This window comes from Lontra canadensis, unplaced genomic scaffold (genome assembly GCF_010015895.1).
Source record: "Lontra canadensis isolate GAN:19392208 unplaced genomic scaffold, GSC_riverotter_1.0 scaffold30, whole genome shotgun sequence".
In the NCBI taxonomy this organism is placed as follows: domain Eukaryota; kingdom Metazoa; phylum Chordata; class Mammalia; order Carnivora; family Mustelidae; genus Lontra; species Lontra canadensis.
The window spans coordinates 3,773,208-3,789,965 of NW_022631024.1; the positions used below are offsets into that span (position 1 = coordinate 3,773,208).

Consider the following 16,758-nt stretch of genomic DNA (forward strand, 5'->3'; position numbering starts at 1 on the left):
CAGACCTGCTGCAACTCCTGTTTCTCTCCTTCTCAACTGGTGGCGCCATTCGCCAACCAGACATTTCCCCTAGAAGCTTGGGAAACATCCTTCACTCTTCCCTCTTGGTCATTCCCCACATCCAGCCAATTACCATGGTGCCCATTTTACCTTGAAACCTAACCCCCTCCCCAAATCAGTCCCTCCTCCCTCTCCCCACCTTCCTTGCTCTGCCCCAGTCCGCCCCCCCAACACCGCACCCCCACCCCCAGCTCCTGCCTGGACTTTTGCAAGAGAAAATGGTCCCAGGTTCCCCATCTCTGGCTTGCCTTCACCTAGACTCCCCTGTAGTGAGAGCAGGCTTCCTAAAATGCAAACATCCCTTTGTCCCTCTCCCTCTGAAGAGTCAAATCTAAATCCCTTACATCATCCTCTGTCCTCCATCATTCAAGGTTGGAAGCGTCTTCTGTGCTTTACAGACTAGGCTGTTTCCGGCTTCTGTCCCTTGGCTCACAGAGACTGGCAAGCATCCCCACTCCCCATCCTAGGACCCTTCAGAGTTTCAGCCCCAGCGTTCCCTCCCAAGGGAAGCTTTCTCGAATCTGGAATCTGGGCAGCACTGAGGCTCTGTGTGTGGGGATGGGACACCCTCCTCTGTGCTCCTGCAGTGTCTCCTACCGCAGGCATGGACTTGCTGGCCCCCCGAGTCCAGACCCTGGGCTCTTGGGGTGTTAAGAGCCGGTGTAATTCATCCGACTCCCCAGAATTCAGTCCCAGGCTTGGCAAAGAGTTTGCGGCTCAGTAAATACAGAATAAATGGTGAAGGAAGGACATGTTTCTTAGCAGACAGTTTTATTATTCAGGCAACAAAGTGGAGTAGAGCTTTGTTGGTCTTTAGAGGCAGACAAACCCCTGTTTAAATCACAGGCCCTCTGGCTTCTCGGGGTCCCCTCCTGTCCGGCAGGATGTCTCACTGTGATGGTTTTGTGCCCAGGCCCCAGAGCAAAGTTGCTAGTGTTCCAAACCCATTTCTGCCTCAGAAGTGGGGCGGAGGCTGCTACAGTTTCTTCATCTATACTGGGACCATGTCACAGGATTGACGTGTCACGGGACTGACAGGCCACAGAGCCACAAAGCACTATTACAAGTATTTGCCAATACTGTTCTTTCGAGCCTCTTTTTCCTTTGGTATAAAGGAGAGAAGGGCTCCGTGGCAGCAGCCCTCTTTCCCCATCTCAGTGCTGACCGTGGCCCTAACTCTTTGACAAGGTCCAGGGGCTTTAGAACCTTAGCAGAAGGGATGTGCCAATCTGGGGGCCTTTGGTGGTTACTTAGATCCCCCCTCCAGAACTGTCTGATAACCCCAAATTGAGCTGCTTTTCAAGAGCCGGGGCCAGTGCCTGCTAGCTTCCTTTTTGGGAGGGAGCCTAATTCACTGGTAGCTGGAAAGGACTGCAGGTAGGCCACCCCCCAGGCAGAGAATTCAAAGGAAAGTGGATAGCTGTGTAAATCGCACTGCTTTACTCCGGCATTTAAGCCGGCGCTCTTTGTTAAGGAAATTGATGGCTTTGTAAGCACTTGCCTCTGAAGGGAGTGCTTGAGTTGAAGGCTCCCCATCTGTCCTCGTAAATTCCCTAATGGACTGTGGGCCCGGAGGCTGGGCCCCGGTGTGTCCAGTCACCTGCCAACAAAAACTCAGATTCCACTTAAAAAAAAAAAAATTAAAAGGTTTAACCAAAACAGAAGTGATTGAGCCGATGCCATTTAACTGGAACGGAGTAGCAGAAACAGATCGCTTCCTTTAGGGAAAGGGGGACTCCTGATCTTTCAGGGAATATGTTTTCCTGCTGGACTCCACGCCAGGTGTTTTTTTATAGGGCTTCTCATTTCATCCCCTGAATGTCTGAAAGGCAGTCGTTATCTCATGAATTTGCCCAGGAGGCAACCGGGACTCAGACGGGAAGTGTGTTGTGTGTGTGCTGCTGGGGAATACCCAGCTCCTCAGCGCAGGGCTGGGATGTGATGGCAGCTCCGGCAGCTTCCTCCCCCAGACCCCACATGGACCAGAGCATCGTAGTGTCTCAGGCCGCCTCCAAAGAGCTTGTCTCTTTAGATCCCCCTCGGTGTCCACAGCCCCACAAAACACATAAATCGAGCAGCATGGGTGGGCATGGACTATGGAATCCAACTCGCCAGGATCGGATTCCAGCTTCAACTTGTGAAACCTCATGTGAATCTAATGACTTAGCCTCTTCATACACAATTTCCTTGTCTGTAAGGGGGGGTAGCAATAGCACCAAACACACAGGGCTCTTCTTGGATTGACATTGTATATTGAAAAGTATTTAACATTTAACAAAGTGCCCAGCACGTACCAAGTCATCCCATTATCCATTCAGTCAATACATTTATACATTTATGCTATGGGAAGGCATAAGGGGGTGGCAAGCAGGCTCCCAGGGTGGGGCAGGTTTAACAGAGAGGTTTTTTGCAGAGGAGTGGTTGGTTAAACTATGGATAAAGATGACTGGAGACTAGTTAGAGGAAAAGCAGTGTTGGGAATTTGGGACAATATGGTCCCTTTGGGAAGCAGCCATACTTGGAGGCTGTCAGCTGAGACTTGAGTATGCTAGAGAAGAAAAGAGAAGGCTACAGAAGCAGCAGGGACACGATTTTGCCTTGTCCATGGTCATCGAGCCTCTGCTGGCAAATGTTGAATGGATACCAGTATCTTCGGAGGTGGCCAATTTCACTTTCAGCCCAGATTCTATTGGTTAGAGGGGTTTTGATTGATGTTTTTAAATGTTCCGGGTTAACTCTTAAAATTTAGGAACAGTTTTCCCCTCCTTCTTCATTCCCTCCCCCACTTCCTTCCTTCTTTCCTCTCTCCCTTCTGTCCTTCCCTATCTTTTTCCTTATTGGGAGGAGAGAGAGACACATACACATATATGCATTTCTGTAAGAACAAAATACCGTTCAGCAATACAGATCAAAGAGCATATATTCAAATTAACAGAAAATCCTCTTGCAAGGGCACAAGAGGAGCCCTGCCACCATGTAAGGTAAAGAAAACTTACCCGCATACAGCTCAGCCCGCTGACTTGGCTTCTGCCCGTGAGCGCTGTGTTGCCCACCTCACTAACTGGGAGATGGAGGACACTGTGGCTTGAATGCCTCATCTTTCTGAACTTATCTGAACCATATGGCAGGAGGATGGTCTTCGAAGCGGGCCAAGCCAATCAGGGCTCGGGTGGGAGGGCTCCATTTGGACACTCTAGTTTCTTGCATGGGAACCCCACCAAGAACCAAGCACACTGCGGTCACCTTAGTCATGACCAGCTGTGCCAGACTGGGGTGACTGGCTTGGTTTTCATGTGGTGCCCTGATTCATCCTTGGTTCCTTGGCGACATAGCATCCACTTGCCCAGAAGTCTCTCTTCTCTGGAAACTTGAGGACACCCTAACGGATTGCTAGGTGGCTCGTTTTACTGCACTGAAGAACAGACATGCGTATGTGCCCAAACTGCCTTTGTTTGGAGGCATGGTGTTTTCCTTACGGTTACGTATACACATTCCTCACAGACCGATTTCTATTTGAAATTGCATATCCCCGATATTTATATAATGAGCCAACCCAAACCCTTGGCCTGAAGCAATGAACCATACAACTTTCGGCAACTTACCTAACCTTTCTGAATCTCTGTTTCCACATCTGCAAAAAGGAAGCATGTGGACTAGATAATTTCTAGAGACCCTTGCAAGGCTAAGCCTTCATTTGTTCATTCATTTGGTGCTCCGTACTGACTGTCCTCGGTGTCCTGAAGTTGGGCGTGGAGTAAGTGGGCAGAACAGCCCATGTTTCTGCTCTCAAGGAACTGCCACTCTGTGTTAGAGAGAATGCAGTCATCAAGGTCACTGATAGAGAAGCAATGGAATGCTCCATAGACAGTGAAATCGGTGAGTGTGATGGAGTCTGCAGAGACGGGAGTGGAGGTGGCGTGTTTGGGAAGAGGCCCCACTGAACCCTGGACGTGAGGCTAAGGCCAAGACAGTGAGCTGAGCAAGCCATGTGATGGTTCGGGAGAGGAGTTCTGGATTGCATCTGCACCAAAGAAACGTGCAAACAATCACATGTCTGAGTATTCGCCATGATATTTTATTTGATCATTGCAGCCACTTTCTGAAACGGGTGGGAGAAGCAGTCTTGTCATTTCCTTTTGATAGACACAAAGAACGGAGCCCAGAATGGGGATGTGTGTTACCTGGTCTTGGAGACCTGAGGTTTAGATTTGGATTTCCTGTCCTTTATTCCACCTGCTGTTGGCCAGAGTCCTCTCCTGTGTTTCTAGGAAGGGGTTCAAGGGTGCCGTTCTCAGGTTTCATTTTGCTGATGTTTCCCCATCTTCAGACTGAAGACCTGGTTTCATGATTAAAGAGCAGAAACTTAAGAACCAAATACGTGGGGTGCATGGGCGGCTCAGTCGTTAAGCATCTGCTTTCGGCTCAGGCATGATCCCAGGGTGCTGGGATTGAGCCCCACATCGGGTTCCCTGCTCGGTGGGAAGCCTGCTTCTCCCTCTCCCACTCCTCCTGCTTGTGTTCCTCTCTCTCGGTTTCTCTCTGTGCCAGGTAAATAAATAAAATCTTAAGAAAAACAAAATACATTGTAGAATGACTCCGTTGAAGGGGATCCTAGTGCTACTTGGTGTAACTCCATCTAGAGAAGGAAGATTGCAGCCCAGAGAGGGGAATGAGAGAGAATCTCTTCTCGACTCCTGTTCTCTCTCTCTCTCTCTCTCTCCCTCTCTCTCTCTTTTTTAAAGATTTTATTTATTTATTTGAGAGACAGTGAGAGAGAGCATGAGCAAAGAGAAGGTCAGAGGGAGAAGCAGACTCCCCATGGAGCTGGGAGCCCAACGAGGGACTTGATCCTGGGTCTCCGGGATCATGACCTGAGCTGAAGGCAGTTGCTTAACCAACTGAGCCACCCAGGTACCCTGGACTCCTGGTCTCTTGACCAAGCTGCTGATTTTGAGAAAGTGTCTCTTTCTCTATCCTTTCTTTTTTTGCCTATTTATTTACTTATTTATTTTTGGTATGGGGTGACGAGATCACGGACACCTGATTTGCGGTTGTCTCCTTTCATCACCCTTTTATGCCACCTTTGTACATTCTTTGCTTATGAATGCTTCAGTTCCCTTTTCTCCATTTATTATTAGCTTATATTATCCCAGACGAATCTCATTCTGTTATTTCCTGCTCATACTTTGAAAGGCCTTCGGGTCCTAGGCATCACTCTCCCTCCTGTCTGTGCTTAGAACGCCTGCCTGTTTTGTGGCTGCTACGTAAGTCATTGTGGGACTGAATTTTACCTCCTCTCCCATATCATGAGATAGCCCTGGAATCCAAAAGAGACCCAGCTGAAAATCATTCAGGGCTTTGAGCATTCTGCTCTATTGAATGCCTTGTCACTTATTAGGATCACTATCTTTGTATATCATCTTCTTAGGCCATTCAAATAACAATACTAAATTCAAGGTGATGCAAATGTATCTTCAAGTTCCAAGTCATAAGACCACCAAATTTCTTTATTAAATTTCAGTCCAGTGGGCACTACCTTTTCTATCCAGATGTTCCACTGCTTTGCAAATTCAGTTCAGGAAGAAAATAAAACAATATTTAGGACAGATGGTGAGGCATGATGTCTCATGGGAGGAAAATATTATGGGATGGTTTAGATAGAATTGGATTTTTCCCTCTAATATGTGCTTGGATTTATAATAGGATCTCATTCTAATTAATATTTTCATAAAAACCTTTCTATCGTACAATCTGCTGAAATAGATTCAAGTCAGGTTTGCGGTCTCTTCAGTACAATCAATAACAGACATTCTGAAACTGCAAAAGAACTTTGTTAATTCATCATCTACTCAGCACCTGCTACGAGAATGGCTTTGTCCTAAGAATCAGAGATGTGAACAGAAGTAACACTGGAGACAGCCCAGAAATGTCTCACACAATCCAAGAGCTGTGCTTAGACCACTCATTCTTCCTCAAATGTCAATTCCATAATAGGGTGAGACGATTTTCTTGATCCTAAAGAAATGTGTCCACTTGGAAACGTGCTTCTGTGAAACCTGTATGACATGGGGTGGGGGGACAGTGGGGAGGAGAAACAATAATACACAGGATTTATCTTTAGATCATGAATAATGGTGTGAAGGAAATACTACAAGATGGTATAAATGCTCTAATGGGGATGGTGGAATGAGATGTGAGCTTACTGTAAGTAGACGAGGTTGGGATTTGAGGAATTTATATTTTAACTGGGCCATAAATGATAAAAAGGAAGAGATTGTGAGAAAAGCCAAAGAAAAAATATTCTAGGTAAGTGAACAGCAAGTTCAAGTTCCTGGAGCAATAGCAAATTTTGCTCATTTAAGAAATAGAGGCATGTTAAACAGGGGGATGGATAGATGGATGGATGGATGGATGGATGGATGGATGGTTGGTTGGTTGTGAGCAAGGGGGGCAGTAGTAGGAGATGATAGCTAAGGTGAGGACTTGTTGGCTGAGATAGAGACTGAATCGCGTCTCACATGTTATGGGAAACCACTGAGGAGTTTTAGGCAGGAGGATGGCCTGAAAGTTTACATTTTTAAAAAGAGCACTCCGGCTGTGCTCTGGAGGAGGGGGGATCAGGAAACAGACTGAAGAAGCAAAAAGACTTATTCGATGAGCAGTGGAAGAGTGACTGTAGTCTGGGTTATGGTGGCAGTGATGGAACAGAAGTGGATCTTTTGGAATACCCTGAGATGAACGGGTACACAGAATGTGCTCATGGGCTTTATGTGGGGTTGGAGGGCGGGCTGGAAAAATGGGAGACATGACTCAGACAGTTTTGGTCTGGCCATTGTTGGGCAATGTTGTCATTTACTGAGATGGGCAAGAAACGAATGTGGGAGAAAACATTACTTCTGCTTTAGATATGATGGTTTCGGAATGCTTTTAAATAGATGTTGAAGTAGGGATGTCACTGTAGGCCGTTAGGACTCGGAGAAGATGTCATTTCTAAAGAGACACATTGATATTTTGACATTTTTATTATAAATGAGGACTGAAAGACCGAATGTAGGTAGATAGGAAAGGGGGCCTAAGGCCTGTCCCTGAAGCCTGGCAGCATTTAGCAGAGGTCTAGGGAAGCAGAAAGAAGCAAATAAGTGTATGTGGGATAAGCTGGGAGCCAGAAAGAAATGGGATAGCATGGGCCATGGAATCCATGAGCAAATGCTTCAGGAAGGAAGGAAGGGGCTGCTTCTTTATATGCTTCAAGGCAGTCTAGCGAGACAAGGATTTTGATGTTATGGTTTTACCCACCTTGAGGTCAGTGGTGATCTGGACAAGATTGATTTTGGTAGAGTGGCGAGTACAGAAGTCAGATTGGAGAGAACTGAAGAGTGACTTGTAGGTGAGAAGGTCGGCAGTGTAAGTAAAGGTAACTGAATAAGCTCCATGAATCGTGGAAAGAGAAGTGTGAAGGAGGAGACATGGTGGTAAGGAGATGTGGAATGAAAGGAGGTTAATTTTTTTTTCAATTTTCATATTTCTTTAACTAACATTTTTATATAGGCCATATCCTGTTTTGCTGGTTTGGAAGGAGAGAAGAGTGATGCAGGAAGGAAAGGGGGTCAGTTTGTACTGGACAGGTAGCAGTACGAAAGAGTGACAGGTAAGGCTTCATAGAGTTAAAAATGTCTGAGTCAAATCCAGTTGGGAGATTCAGGCACAGACTAGCCTCCTCGGCTAAAGAAATAAGGACAGAAGCTCTGAGCTGTGAATTCTGGGAAGAAACTCTGCATTTGAGGACAGAGATACGGTTGGGAATGAGGATAGACAAGACAGTGGAGCTAGCTTACGGAAGGATTTGAGTGCTAGGTGGGACGTTCACATTTTGCACAAGTCAACTAAGTATTCTAGACACCCTCATAGTTAAATTCCTCACCGATTAATCTCTTTAGGTCATAACTCTTGGGAAATGGGGAAGACCCAAACCAGTTAAGAGAGTATCGTAAGGGCCAAGTGGACAGAGGACCAGGATGTACCCCAGAGGGTGCTCTCCATGATAGGCCTGGGTGTGGGATGGGAATGTTAATGTGAGACCATATGCAGATCCATTCTTGTTTTCCTAGTTCTTTTTGTTTACTCGATGATGCCTGGTTGCCACAGTGAAACACGGGAAGGCATTTCTGGCCCACTTTGGTATATGGCCAATCCTTGGAGGAACCAGAAACCAACTTAAGCTCCTCCGATTCAGTAGACCTAACCCGCATCTGAAACTTGTTAGCAGATTCATGGTTCTTTAGAAGCCTTCACCACCCTGCTTTCTGTACTCTGGACAGACTGATCCGGTTGAGGAGGTTAAGAACAAACCCCGGGTTGAATAGAATTAAATGAGGTCAGCAGTGTGGGTTTGCCATGAAGCCTTTGAAACATAGGCGATATAAAGTCCAGATATTTCTGTTCCAGAGGCAACATATGCCAATATGCCACCACCATCTCCCTGCCGAGCTTCCCCTTTGTAAACCTTTGGGGGTTAAGCACTCCAGTTTCCATGTTCCAAGAAACTATTATTTGGATGCAAAGATTGTGCATTTTTTGGTCATTTGTTGTTGTTGTTTGGATGAACTGTTATGTGGCATGAAGCTTGTTGTGGTTGGACCCATCCCTAAACAAACAGCTGAATTTAAAAATACAATTTTTTTCTGGTGTTTAAAAAAATACAGAAAATAGTAATCATTTGGACTAACCGAATATCCTAATGCCAATCACTATTCCCTCAGCTGGAAATAGAGATACGTACTAATTTCTCAAAACCTGACCCATCTTCACAGACAAGAAGTTTGGAAAGACAGGTCAATCCTACCATCCTTTGGAAGGTAGCCCATATCAGGAGAGCATGCATTCAAATTCTTTGCTTACTCCCTGAGTCTTATATTACATTTCCTATTTCTTAAAGCTCTCATCTGTGGAGAGTTTTGTTTTGTTTATTGTTTGTTTGTTTATTTTCTTTTTCCTTGATGGGCTGGAGACTTGGTAACCCCGAAAGCTTCTCGGACTACTAATATTTGGACCACACCAGGGATGTTGTGAAAGTGAAAATGGAGATTCCCAATAGGAATACAGAAACTTGGTTAAGGGTAACGAATTATCTTGTTGCCAGAATTATATACTGAAAACACGGTCTGGTAAATCGGCATGGTGTAGTCGAAAGGCCATTGTGCGTTATTTGTTCAAGAACCAATGATCTAGTCTTGTCTCTGCTAGAGACATTCTCTAAAGGCTTCAGCAAATCACTTCAATTCTATGAACCTCAGCTTTCCCATACAGGAAATGACATCATTGCTTTCAACTCCAAGATCGTCATCATTGTCATAGACCATTTACTGATCACCTATTATGTCCTGAATGCTTCACCTACATTTACCACTAGACTATAAGCTCCATGAGGTGAAGATCATGGATGATTTATTTACTGCTCTGGACCTACAGTTTATCACAGTACCTAGCACACAGAAGAAACTAAGCAAATATTTTGGATTGTTACATAATCATATGTATTATTAGGTGATCTGAGCATCAGAGTAAACATTCATTCCTTCAACCATTCAAACAGAGAAAGCAAGATCTAGAAATTCTAAGTAATTTCCCCAAAGTCATATAAATAGTAAACGGCACACCTAGTAAACCAAATCAGGTCTTTTACCTCACTGCCTCTAAGAGTGTGAAAATCACAGGTATTCCTGTCGGAAAAACCTTCAAGTCTCTCCAGTTCTAAACAGTAAAATTCAAATGCCTCAATGTGGCATTGCCTCAGGTCAGCTTTTCAGTTCATCAGTCCTAGGACTCATCCTTCTTCCGTAACTCTAACCTTGACAGCTTCCTCATATACACACAATGATCCAGGCTCATCTATCGCTCATACTCCACCCTTCACATCCTCCAATTCTTTTCTTCCTCCAAGACGCTGCCCCAAACCATCTTCTTGGGAAGCCTTTTCCTGTTTTCCCAAGCAGTATTGATTCCACCCAGAAGGGAGGAGCCCAGTCTAATTCGTCAGTGTATCCCCAGTACCAGCACGGACACAGAGCAGATACTGAGTAGATAAATACTGATAACGAGGATTGACTCTCTTCTCCAGTTCTCATCAGGCAGTGAAAAGCTATCTTAGCTGGGGATAATAATGACCCTCCCTCCTGAATCTTCAGAAAGCCTTAGTGCGTCTTGCTTGTTGCCTGCTGAAATGATTGCCAGAGGATTACTCTGTTCATAGTCCCACTGGATGTTATGGATACATTTGTGAGACCACCCCTCGGGGTTTGTTTTAGAAAAACTGCTGTTAGTCCCCAAGTTTGAAGATTTAATTTCAAACTTTAACAGTGAAGCTAGTCAATCTTTTTGACAAGATATGTCATTCCACTGGAAGAAGATACCTCTGTTTTGATGAAATCTGGTATCTAGTACTCTCATGACATCGCCAGCAATCACATCACAGAAAAGTATACCAATACCTGGTTAGTTGAGAACATGCCTAAACTGGTAATAATCAATAGTAAATATAAAGCATCCATTGCTTTCATTTGTCATTCATCCACTCCTCTATTCCTCACCCATTTGTCAGGCACCTCCTTTGTTCTAGATCCTGTGCTATGAGTTGGAACTACTGGCATGAGGGTCAGCAATTTTGTACCCAGAGATACCTCTTGCCTGCTGGGATGGCTGAAAGAGGGTCTTGTTCATAGACAGGTTGGCCAAAGCTAGATCAGGTGAATCTGGGAATTGTGAGAAGGAGCACAGAGGAAAATCGTCTAATCGAGCTAGGATGGGAGCCAGTGAGAGAGAAGGGAGGATGGAGACAGCCTGCCAGAGGAGACATTCTTAGCTGTATATGAAGACCCAGCAGGAGTTAGCAAAGTGAAAAATGAGAAATAGATCCTAGACAGAGGAATCTACCCATGTGAGGGCATGACGGAATGATGGGGAATGGCTGCTTTGGAAAATGGGAGGGATTTGTTGTGGAGGATTGCATGCCAAGCTAGGGAAGATGATCTCCCTAAGCAGGGGAATCTGTCACAGCATTACATGTGAAGCGCAGCATGGGCAGATATGTACTTGGGGTTAGAATTCAATTCTAATAAATTATCCCACCATCCTGAGGAATATCCACTATCTCAGGCCTTGTTTGAAGAACACATCGGCTTGAGTTCCTTTTTGCAGTAGTCAATAGCTTATGATTATCTGGTCTTCAAGATTCTTGAGATGAGGGCTTGTGGAAATCCTCTTAAGTTCTTGTATTGAGCTGACAAGAGCAATTTAAGTACCTGCTTCCTTTTCCAGCAATGAACTCTCCAGCTTTTTCTTTTATTCATTCACCTCAAGGATTCTAGTGGTGTTGCAAATTCACAATTTTCTAATCAAGCTGAAGTTCATTAGCGTCCCCCAGTTGGGTTGAAGTCGTTCCACTATAAGTAAATCGATTCACGATTACCTGGTAATCATGGACAGATTGAATCCAGGGTTTCTGACTTTAAGGACAAAAACTCTTGACAAAAGCCTAAACTCCAGGCTTTGCTTACATGCCAAGGTAAACTCATCTCATTTTCCTAAGACTTGGCTTCCAAGCTCTCAAGTAGGGGTACTAATCTCTGACCATCTCAAATAGTGTCCTTCAGACAAGCCTCAGGAATGCAGGGGCATAGCTTCATCCTGATGCTCCAGACAGATGGAAATTGAAAATTAAGTCAATGAGAAGCAGCATCATCTGTGTCTGTCCACTTACAGAGAGCCCATCTGCCTCAGGCTCCTGGAGCTGAGTGAGTTTCTTCCAGAAGGAAAAGAAAGTAGCACAGGAAAGTTCATCTGGGGATGACAGATTTGGCAATGCCTGCGCCCCACGTCAGGTCCTCTAGCTGGATAGAACAGTTTCTAAATGTGTTACTGCACAAGAGGGACTGAGTCTGAGACAAGTTCTCTTATGTCAGGGGAAGAAGGAGTGAGGTGGGGAAATCATACTGCCCCGAGCAAGCCCATTATAAGCCAGTTATCACCGGCATCTCAGCCCCTTTCCCAACACCATAAGACCCTATCTAAAGAAACTTCTCCAAGGGCGCAGAGTGTGAACCATGCCTGGACAGGAACATGTGCATTGTGAGTGCTAGATTTTAGTCATTCATTCATTCAACAGTTATTTGCTGAGCGCTCCTGGGGGCTGTATAATGATTAGTGCCACCTAGCTACTACAGGGAAGGCTGGTGGCAGGGTGATCATTTGACTTTGGTATTGACTTTAAACTCGTTTCACTATAATCTGCTCAGCTACCAGCATAAAGTGTTCAACGAGCACCAAGTAAATGGATGTAATGAAAATGGGAGGGACAGTTTTGTTTTATTGTGTTGTTGTCGCTGTCTTTGTTTTTCCTGGTCATGCATTTTTATTCCGTTCCTCGCTCTGTTCTCTACACTGCTTGGGGCATGGGAGTAGAGAGGAAGAGAAAATTCCCCAGATGAAGACTGGCAGATGTAGCTGAAGGGCCCCTGGGACTCCAGTAGCAAGAGAAAATGAATAGCAGAGTCCAAGGCTGTTATTTCAAAAAGTGGCTCATGGTAGCTTTGTCAGCAGAATCTTAAGGGAGAAACCAGGCATATTTATTCTGTCTCTTTCTCTCTCTCTCTCTCTACCACCTCCTATCTCTCTCTTAACTCTGTCTCTGCTTGCCTATCTATCTATCATCTACTGGAATACCTTCTCACTTATTTATCTATTGTGTCTACCCCTACCTCTCCTTCATTTCCTGGTTCTTCTAAATCCCAGAAGACAGAAATATGGAGGTCTTAAACATAATCAGGGAGAAGTTGGCCTTCATGAGAACTTAGCCCTAATTCCTAACTTAGCCCTAATTCCTGCCACTCTTGAGGTCTCTTTGCTGAGAATATGAATTAAGTCATCTTAGAGAATCGATCTTCCATGATCTTATTATAATCTTACGTTCCCTGTCTTGGTGTTGGAGGGGGAGAATGTAGTTCCAGCAGTGAAGCAACCCCACAATCCTATCCTCAAAAGGACGTGGTTTCACTATTCTGTAGCTGGAACATGGGGCAAAGGGGGCATTTCCCTCTGAGGTCTAAAAAGGCCAGGCTCTTACTTCTAGCTCTGCCCCCATCTCCCTCTAATCTGGAAGCAGACTCCTTACTGCCTCTGGCTCTCAGTATCCCCTTAGCTAAAATGGGTGAAGTTGCTGGCATTGTACACATCATCTCGTGAAATCGTTGCAACAACACTGGGTAGATATATTATTACCTCCCTTTCTTTTCATGGATGAGAAAATAAAGTTCAGAGAGGTTAGGTTATTTAAGTCCTGTACAGCTTATATATGACAGAGCTAGGATCTGAACCTGTGCTTTTTGCAATTCCCTTGATTGAATTTCAAAAGAGTAACATCTGGATGAATGGCTGGTCACTCTGGGATCCGGTCTACATTTTATCATATATTAAGTTGGCCCCGTTCACCAAGAGGTTGGAGCTACTGAGAAGTGCTGAGTCTGTCTTCTCTGCATCCTTGAGCTGCCGGGCATGCTACTGGGCACTAGCGTCCTCAGCTGGCTCAGATGTATCCTTAAATAATTGAATTATAATGAATTGATTTATTCTGGCTCTTTTGATAGTGTTTCACTATATAAACTGTTTGCTGAAATAAACAAGGGATTTTGGAGCTTGGAAGGGGCTCAACATTCTGCTGCCCCTGAATTCACAGACTCCTTTTTCAGATAGTCAGCATCCTAGAATTCCAAGTTTTAATTCTACTTGACCCTGGCTCTTTCTGGGGGGAGTGGGGGCGGGCTGCCGCACAGAGTGTTTTAGGTGAATACTGATTTCACAAGGTGAGTTCAGCCAGCTAGAAATAAATTGACCCCTTAAAAGAAGAATATTTTTTTTTCTCTTGACTGTTATTCTAGAATGTACAAAGCATGTTTATGTCCACGTCCTATGAGAGTTTTGTGGGTATCCTGAGAGGTTTTTCCTGGCTGGGGCGATCATTCCTTTCTTTTCGTTTTGTTAAAGTATAATTAACATACAATGTTATTTTAGTTTCAGGTGTACAACATACTGAGTCAACAATTCCGTACGTGACTCAGTGCTCATCATGAAAAGTGTAGTCACCATCTGTCACCATACAACATTACTACAGCATTTAGGACCATCCTTTCTGTATTACAGATGGAAAGCCAGAGGCTGAAAGGTGAAGCTAATTGTGCAAGGTTAGATAGCCAATAAGAGGGATAGAAGTCAGTTCCTGATCAGAAACGGGGCTCCACTCTATGGTTTTAGAGTATATAGGGGAAGGATGTCCTAGGCCAAGCAGTATTCTTAGGATGACTCTGTGTTCTGATATGCCTGGGATGTTCAGATTTTCCCTGGAGACGTGCCTTTTGCCTGGACATAGTTTCTCATAGCATCTCCATCACTAGTTTGGATGATGACTTTAGGCTCACCCGAAGACACCTTGTAGGGACCAGATTTCAAGAAGCTCTGTCTTTCAGAACAGCTGTAGTATGTAGCTAGGTCGGCACAGTTAAGTGTTGGGCTAGGAATCTTCACAGAATAGGAGCCCACACAGAAAGGGGTATTTAGTTTTTCCCAGAAATATTGGGAAAAGAGCACAGACGACCTGACATTTGAGTTATTAACGGATGAGCAGAGGACTCTCTTTCAGACAGCTGCATTCTGATTTCTCCTGGTATTGATCGGTGCTGAAACAGCAAGCCACGTGCATGGCTCCTGCCTCCTTGGAAGGCACCTGTCAGCTCCAGGCTTCCATGATCTGTGTCCTGGCCGCCAAGAGTCACTGTGGCCCGCTGCAGCTCTAAGTTGTCCCTGCTGTGATTTGAATTACATGGGAGCTTGAGAACTCACTTGGCCTTTAACTTTAACTACCAAGCCCTGAGGAGCCTGGACCAGCAGACAGGAAGGGCTCCCGGACACTGGGCACGCTGACCCTCTTATCTCATTGAGCCCAGAGGGGAAAAGAGATTTGTCATTTTTTTTTAAAGATTTTATTTATTTATTTGACAGAGAGGCAGCAAGAGAGGGAACACAAGTAGGGGGAGTGGGAGAGGGAGAAGCAGGCTTCCCGCTGAGCAGAGAGCTGGATGGAAGCTCAATCCCAGGACTCTGGGATCATGACCTGAGCTGAAGGCAGACGCTTAATGACTGAGCCACCCAGCCGCCCCGAGATTTGTCTTAAGTACCAGAGCAGTTGAGTTAACAGAACTGGGAATGAAGCCAGTTAGGTTACACGGAACTCTCTTTGGAGTTCAATAAACCTCAGTTTGCCACTGTGAAGTTCTGTGGTGTCAGATGGTGTACCCAGGACTTGGAAGGTGAAAGCCTGAATTTGAAACTACGATCTGGCATGAATACACCATGCGACTTTGGGCAAGTTATTATTTTTTTTTTTAAAGATTTTATTTATTTATTTGAGAGAGAGAGTGAGTGCACATGAATTGGGGGGAAAGGCAAAGGGAGAGGGAAAAACAGACTCCCTACTGAACAGGGAACACAAGTGAGGCCATCCCAGCACCCTGGGATCATGACCTGAGCCAAAGGCAGATGTTTAACCCACTGAGCCACCTGGGAGCCCCAGCTTTGGGCAATAGTCCTAATCTGGAGGACTGAAAAAATTAGAACAGTAATGCCTTTGTCATAAGATGGATGTGGCGCTCACTCGGGGTTTGTGTTTGTGAATGTGTGTGCTCGAACATATGTAGTACAAGATTAGACGCTCTAAATTTGCAAGTATGCATATACTCAATATAACCATGTATTGGTATATATGCATATGCTCAATATATATGCATATCCTCGATGTAACCATAAGCCCAGGTTAGCCAGAAGTTTAGTGATGTTTTACATCGTCTTGTATAACGGCAACTTTATACCCACTGAACAGTAACTCTCAATAATTTCCCCCTCCCCCCAGCCCCTGGCAACCACCTCTGTAGTCTCTCCTCCTGTGAGTTTCACTACTTTCTAGTCCTCATTCAAGTGGAATCGTCCACTAGTGGACCTTTTGTGTCTGGCTTACTTCACTTAGTATCATGTCCTACAGGTTCATCATCTTGTCACAAATGGCGGGATCTCCTTTTTAAGGGTGAATAATAATCCCTCGTGGCCACTGATGACGGGCTTTACAGTGCTGATAATTGTGCTGGTTTCATCCCACTACTGTGGATTTCAGCTGAGACCAAAGAACAAATATCTATCTGTTCTCTTCCTTCTCTGTCCATCTCCTGCAGATGAACCCAGCCGGTGCTATTTCCATGATGGTGATGGTGTGTGTGAGGAGTTTGAACAAAAAACTAGCATCAAGGACTGTGGGGTCTACACACCCCAGGGGTTCCTGGATCAGTGGGCATCCAATGCTTCAGTTTCGCATCAGGACCAGCAGTGTCCAGGCTGGGTCATCATTGGTCAGCCGGCAGCCTCCCAGGTAAGCTCCCAGCCAGGTGTGACATTTCCTACAGATGTTCTGTGTCTCTGCTCTGTCCTGCTGGGCTGCCATACTCAAATGTAATGTCACTGGATGTGGCCCCCTGACTGAATCTTGAACCAAATGTAATCTCCGGACCTCACGAGTACCATTTGTCAGGGATGAAACATGGATGGTTAAATGCAGAGACTGTGAGCATAGTATGGTAAAGCCTGTCCTCCTGTTTCTCTACCTGT

General features: G+C 45.1%; 1 protein-coding gene across 1 annotated transcript in view; it reads left to right on the forward strand.

Annotated features, from left to right (window-relative positions):
- PAPPA (pappalysin 1) overlaps nucleotides 1–16,758 on the forward strand; it is a 233,049-nt gene that overhangs the window by 126,768 nt on the left and 89,523 nt on the right. Inside the window, exon 10 of the mRNA XM_032865711.1 lies at nucleotides 16,329–16,522. Coding sequence (XP_032721602.1) covers nucleotides 16,329–16,522 — 194 coding nt within the window. The remainder of the gene's footprint in view (nucleotides 1–16,328; nucleotides 16,523–16,758) is intronic.